At 50.1% G+C, this 6,004-nt stretch overlaps 1 protein-coding gene across 1 annotated transcript; it reads right to left on the bottom strand.

Moving 5' to 3' along the window:
* Window positions 1–671: 671 nt before the first annotated feature.
* Window positions 672–3,849, bottom strand: si:ch211-81a5.8 (uncharacterized protein LOC560648 homolog). Its single transcript, XM_035387248.1, has 4 exons — window positions 3,610–3,849; window positions 2,927–3,407; window positions 2,569–2,656; window positions 672–1,962 (listed from the first exon to the last, which is right to left on the bottom strand). Exons 2-4 carry the CDS (start codon window positions 3,133–3,135, stop codon window positions 1,750–1,752), a joined length of 510 nt encoding a protein of 169 aa, XP_035243139.1. The 5' UTR covers window positions 3,136–3,407; window positions 3,610–3,849; the 3' UTR covers window positions 672–1,749.
* Window positions 3,850–6,004: the final 2,155 nt, after the last annotated feature.

The following is a 6,004-nucleotide window of genomic DNA, read 5'->3' as shown; positions in this document are numbered from 1 at the left end:
AATTTGTACCGCACGATAGCAGCCCTGCGACATTGAACTGTGTCGGTTGTGCTATCTGATTGGCCGAGTGTCTGCCTCATAGCGTGGACATGGCTCTGGACCCAGGGTTTTCAACAGGGGGGACCAAGGAACCCGGGGGGCCCATGGGGGGTACCTGCCTAGACGTGATATGCAAAGACTACAGATTTGGGGAAATGTTTTTAAAAATGTAAAACCTTTTTTAAATATGACCCTTTTTAACTTATGACAGGAGCACCCCTGGGTGTCTTTGAGCCTGAGTGTGGGTCCCAGGATCAGAAAAAGGTTGAAAAACCTCTAATCTGAACCAGGGACCACACAGAGCTATAAAACAGAAGTTAGAAAATACAAACAGTAAAAATACAAATAAAAACAAAAAGACGTGAAATAGGTGCCATTTGAAAGCTTTTTTGCATGTGGATTGTGTGTCTGAGGTATGTGTTCGCTTATGATGCAGGGCCTGTGTTGTGATGGACAGTGATTGCCCTCCTTGGTAACTCCCTCCCTCAGTCAGAGTACGCTCATCTTTGCCACTCTGAACGTTTTGTGCGGCACTGACACATACAATCACATTCTACGGCAGGGGTCCTGAATCTTATCCAGAAAGGGCTGGTGTGGGTGCAGGCTTTTGTTCCAACCAAGCAGTAACACACCTGATGGAATCTTTGCTAAGCACATTGATTAGTAGAATCAGGTGTGTAACTGCCCAGCTGGAACAAAAGCCTGCACCCACACCGGCCCTTTCTGGATAAGATTGAGGACCCCTGTTCTACGGCAAGAATACCGAGTCACTACGCTCTCAATGTAATTTTGTATCCAAAGTGCATTTGCGGAGGGTGTGACTGCCTATTCCTGGAGCTGTGGAACGGTCAGTGTGTGGGTAGTGTGTGCCTGTTTATCTGGGTTAGGTTCAGCACAGGGTAGTGTGTGCCTGTTTCTCTGGGTTAGGTTCAGCGCAGGGTAGTGTATGCCTGTTTATCTGGGTTAGGTTCAGCACAGGGTAGTGTGTGCCTGTTTCTCTGGGTTAGGTTCAGCGCAGGGTGGTGTGTGCCTGTTTCTCTGGGTTAGGTTCAGCGCAGGGTGGTGTGTGCCTGTTTCTCTGGGTTAGGTTCAGCGCAGGGTGGTGTGTGCCTGTTTCTCTGGGTTAGGTTCAGCGCAGGGTGGTGTGTGCCTGTTTCTCTGGGTTAGGTTCAGCGCAGGGTGGTGTGTGCCTGTTTCTCTGGGTTAGGTTCAGCGCAGGGTGGTGTGTGCCTGTTTCTCTGGGTTAGGTTCAGTGCAGGGTGGTGTGTGCCTGTTTCTCTGGGTTAGGTTCAGTGCAGGGTGGTGCGTGCCTGTTTCTCTGGGTTAGGTTCAGCGCAGGGTGGTGTGTGCCTGTTTCTCTGGGTTAGGTTCAGCGCAGGGTAGTGTGTGCCTGTTTCTCTGGGTTAGGTTCAGTGCAGGGTGGTGCGTGCCTGTTTCTCTGGGTTAGGTTCAGCGCAGGGTAGTGTGTGCCTGTTTCTCTGGGTTCGGTTCAGCGCAGGGTGGTGTGTGCCTGTTTCTCTGGGTTAGGTTCAGCGCAGGGTGGTGTGTGCCTGTTTCTCTGGATTCGGTTCAGCACAGGGTAGTGTGTGCCTGTTTCTCTGGGTTAGGTTCAGCGCAGGGTAGTGTGTGCCTGTTTCTCTGGATTCGGTTCAGCGCAGGAGTGCCGCAGGGTGTGACTCAGCAGGAGCCGGGCGAACGCGGTCATGTGCATCACATGACCCGGCACTGCTCCCCGTTCGCTGGCGTCTGCTTCTGTGCGCCGCCCGTCAGCATCCCCAGATTTAGGTTAATGCCCTGGAAGGCACCAAGTATGCTGTACGCTTCGTCCTTGGAGGAGGATTCGGGCCGCACCATCGCAGACAGTTCGCGGGGGAGCGCCACCTTCCCTCCCACTGCTTTCAGCTGGCTGGTGTCCTTGGAGTTCTGAAGGGGTGGGGGGGTGCAGAGTGAAGTGAGTGACAGCATATAAATGAAATTAATCAGGGTGTAGAAAATATAAAAACATGAGAAGTAATTGCATTGGGCAGGCCCTTGTACATATTTCTGTTTCCGCTCTGGTTTCAGGTTCAGATTAAAGTGGGATGAAAGGCCTCAAAATGAACATTTAACTAAATTATGCAACAGAGTCTGCACCAGGGATAGGCAGTCCCATTCCTGGATGACTAGTGTGTGTGTAGGTGCTGGTTTCCACCAGCTATTCCAGCCCAGTGACAGTAGCTAATTAGGTGTGTATTTAGATTAGACTACATCAATACCTTTCATGTAGGAAAGCTGTTATTACTGAGCTGATTAATACATTTTGGCAAAGTGTTAGTTTATACAGAAGATTGGAATGTCTACGAAATTAGATAATTTAGGGCAACAGACAAGAAAATTCAAAGTGAAAGTTATTATGAAATCTAAAAACAGGTCAGGTCCTCCCTAGTACACATGACGTACTGACCAGTTTCCTGACACGGCATCCTGTGACAAGGATGCAAAAGACACACAATCCCACACACGCACGCACACACACACACGCAGCCTGACCTTTGCAAGCTGGTACTTTCTCCTGAAATGAGCCCTCATGGCTGCCCTCTCCGCGTTCTTCTGGGCATTCCTCACCTCCCTCCGTTTCCTGTCACACGCGTGGTGAAAATCACACGTTACAGACACTGCATTATGACACATGCAGTCATTCAAAGCAACCGACACACAATAAAAGGCAATGGAACAATGGAATCAAATTAATGCAGCGAACAGAGTGAGACCAACTCAGCCATGCGCACACTTCTACCGACACACGAGGTTACCATGACAACACACCACTATCGCAGCCGTGGACAGAAATAGCACGCGGGCACACGCAGGTCAACTAAGGGGCGCTACGAAGCACGGTCGCGCTTGCCTCTCCCTCTCCAGGTCGGCCTGGTACGAGCGAATCAGGGCCGGGTCCGGCGCGGCCTGGGCCGTCCTGGAGGGGGCGCTCTTTCCCTTCCCCCCCTTGAGGTTCCTGGCGTTCCTGCTGACCCAGTTGTCGTTGTCCTTGGCGCCCGCCATGCAGCAGGTGAGCTGCTTGACGGGAGCAGCCAGAGACTTCTTCACCAGCGAGTCCATGGCTGTGGCAGGAGGCCGAGTTGGCAGCTGGCAGTCGGGCGCGGTGAGCGTGTGCGAGGGCTGCCTCACAATCCGGGTGAGAGGGTTCAAGGTGTGTTGAGGACAGTGAGCTGCTTCTGTGCCTCGCTTGCTTAACCACAATAGGAAGCCGGGGAGCTTAGAGTGTTGGATTATCTCTTTGTGTGCATTTGTTTCTCGCACCCAGAACACCCAGGCACATAGCAAGTCACAAGGTGTGAAGCGTGTCTAGACAGAGGCTCAGTGGGCAAGATCTGCAAGAACAGACACAAAGGCACAGTCTGTATGTAAACATACACAAATAGACAAAGAGACAAGCCAGCTCAATGATCAAATAGTCTGAACACTGAACGACGTCCTCAAAGACATGCATGTCAGAGACAGAGAGAAAGAGTGGAACGTACCCTTTAAACACACACAGCGCTAAGACTGCTGACCAAACAAACGACAGCTCACCTGTACAAGCACAGCACTCTGAAGGAAGCAAGTCCTTGAAGTTTCACGCAAAACCATAATCAGTGATACCTCTGTTTATAAACCATGGGCGTCAACGGCTGTAGAGGTGCTGAGCGGGAAGGTTCCTCTTTCCTCTTCCATCGAAGGAGATACTCCTGCCTCAGGAGTCTCCCACACGAGTGTTTTCCGTCTCTCCCAGGAGTAAATGCTGGCTTCTCTAAGTGGTTTTAGGCAGGCTTCACCCCCATCCTCCCTCCCCAGATTACTGAGCTAAAGACTTTACCGGCAGGGATCCTTTTAGCGACAACAAGCGATGCACAGAATCTCACGTGCATCAGCCAGGGGGGGGCTTAGAGACATGTTGACCATCACTCTTGTCATGAGCTCTAGGGAGCCAATTTATTATGTGTTATATCCTTTGCATTGTGTAAAAAGTTGAAAAAACTGACAACACTTTAAACCTCATAGCAGACAATGACTTGAAGCATAGGCTGAGATGAATTGATTTGGTTTGTTGTGGACACTGGACAGTGAGACTTTTTCCAGAAAAACAGATGGGCACAGAGAGGGAGAGATTGGAGAGACAAAAAGACAAGACAAATAAAGATGAACACAGTACAGAGGGAATACATTTCACCTCACCATTTGTCAATGGGGACTTGACAGAGTGAAGGTTGTTGTCGTTAAACTTTAAGAGACTGCCATTCCAACTGGTAGGAACTGAACTTAATTCACTGGCTCTTTAACCACACAGTCACTGGTCAGTGAGTTATGATCTATTGGTTTTCTATCTGGGCACTGAGTAGAGTTGAGACCCACATATGAAAAACAAGTGCAAGTCCTAAATGTCTTCCTGACTTCAAGAGAAGATACAGTAAGGTACTCACTTGTGAACAGCTCAGATACATTTGTCAGTTGTGAATCTAAGCAAGGACACTCACGACTCAGCTTGCTTGCGTCAAAATGTTTGTTCTCAACAAATGAAAGAATGTGTATCTTCTGGAACATTTGAATCTTGGAGGTCAGGAAGACATACAGTAACATTTTCACACAGTTGATTTTAACTACAGTGTGTGATTCCACAGTCATAGTTGATCCTCCTTTATGGGGGAGGGGTGGGGGGGTTGCAGGCTCAAGGCCCATCATCTCTTTAACAGCTTCCCCAGCCTTCAGCTCTGGCAGATGAGGACACAATTCATCACTGATGAGAAGACCCTAACAGACCCTAACTCATACGAGAAAAAGACCCTCAGGTTAGGGTTTAACGCATATCTGCCCCGGCTGTACTGAGACAAACCCTAAAACACCTCCGTGTCTTTCACTGCAGCACGGTTGCTGGGCGAAAATCTTACGAGGTGTATCTCATCATCATCCCTGCTGCGCCGCCGAGACCAAGCAGAGCGTCTGACGCACCGGTAGCGTACGCACTTCCAAACGGCCGCTTTTCTGTGACAACGCACCTCCGCTGACAGGCTGTTTAATAATGCGTCAGTGGATTGTGAGGAGTGCAGAAGCGGGTTTCTTTCCCCCCCCCAAAGCGTTCCCTGAGTTCCCTGGCTCGGGCCTGCCACAACACACCGTGCATGAGATTGAGAGGGCGAGGGCCGCTAGGGAGGGGGCCCTGAGCAGATTAAAGGCTTCTGGGTGGATCAGTGTCCCGAGCACGTGAAGGACAGCTGGGGGGGGGGAGGGGGGGAGAGGGGCGAGGTCATTACGGTCTTAGGACTAAAAACAAATGTAAGCAAATTAGTGAGGGGGCAGGGGGCTTTAAAACATTGCACTTTGGGGTCCGGGTACCGTTCTGACAGACTCTTGGACAAAGGAGGTCGTCTTTCACGTATGTAAAGTAATGCAAGCATGGCTTAAATATTCAGTGAATTTCTTTGAAAAGAACCAAAATAAAAACAGTCCTTGTAACGCAACATGACCTCATAAGCACTGCACAAAAATTCATAAAGATATCCAAACCGACAGGCTGTCCCAGAGTACACCATATCACCACCTAAATCACTAATGCACTTACCATGACCCCAAACCAGAGTCATGGCAGTGTCATTTGCGACACTGACATGGTAGAAGTATTTAAACCGAAAACACTTGGCTGCCTTTACAAAAGGTGTTTCGTGGCCCTTTCGAAAGGCTTTATGCCCATCTTATGCAGGACCATCCCCTCCCCCCCTTTCCTATAATCAAATCACGCCAATATTAACAAACAGGTGACGTGACGTTCAGAAAGGCTGCAGATGTGTTCTAAGTTCAGAATCCCGCCTCCTCCTGAGTGGGTGGGGTGAGGGCTCCAGGCACGCTACCTGTACATCAGCACGCAGGCAGGCACGCACACACGCCACGTCGTTCACACGCATCGACACACGCACGCGGTGGCTTACGGACCGCG

The sequence above is a fragment of the Anguilla anguilla genome, chromosome 1, assembly GCF_013347855.1.
Source record: "Anguilla anguilla isolate fAngAng1 chromosome 1, fAngAng1.pri, whole genome shotgun sequence".
Classification (NCBI taxonomy): Eukaryota; Metazoa; Chordata; class Actinopteri; order Anguilliformes; family Anguillidae; genus Anguilla; species Anguilla anguilla.
This window is presented reverse-complemented; position numbering and strand designations above follow the sequence as displayed.

Coding starts and splice junctions, on each gene's coding strand:
- si:ch211-81a5.8 (XM_035387248.1), bottom strand. CDS start 3,135: ATGGACTCGCTGGTGAAGAAGTCTCTGGCTGCTCCCGTCAAGCAGCTC. Junction 2,657..2,926: donor GCCGACCTGGAGAGGGAGAG/GCAAGCGCGACC, acceptor CGCGTGTGACAG/GAAACGGAGGGAGGTGAGGA. Junction 1,963..2,568: donor GAAAGTACCAGCTTGCAAAG/GTCAGGCTGCGT, acceptor CCACCCCTTCAG/AACTCCAAGGACACCAGCCA.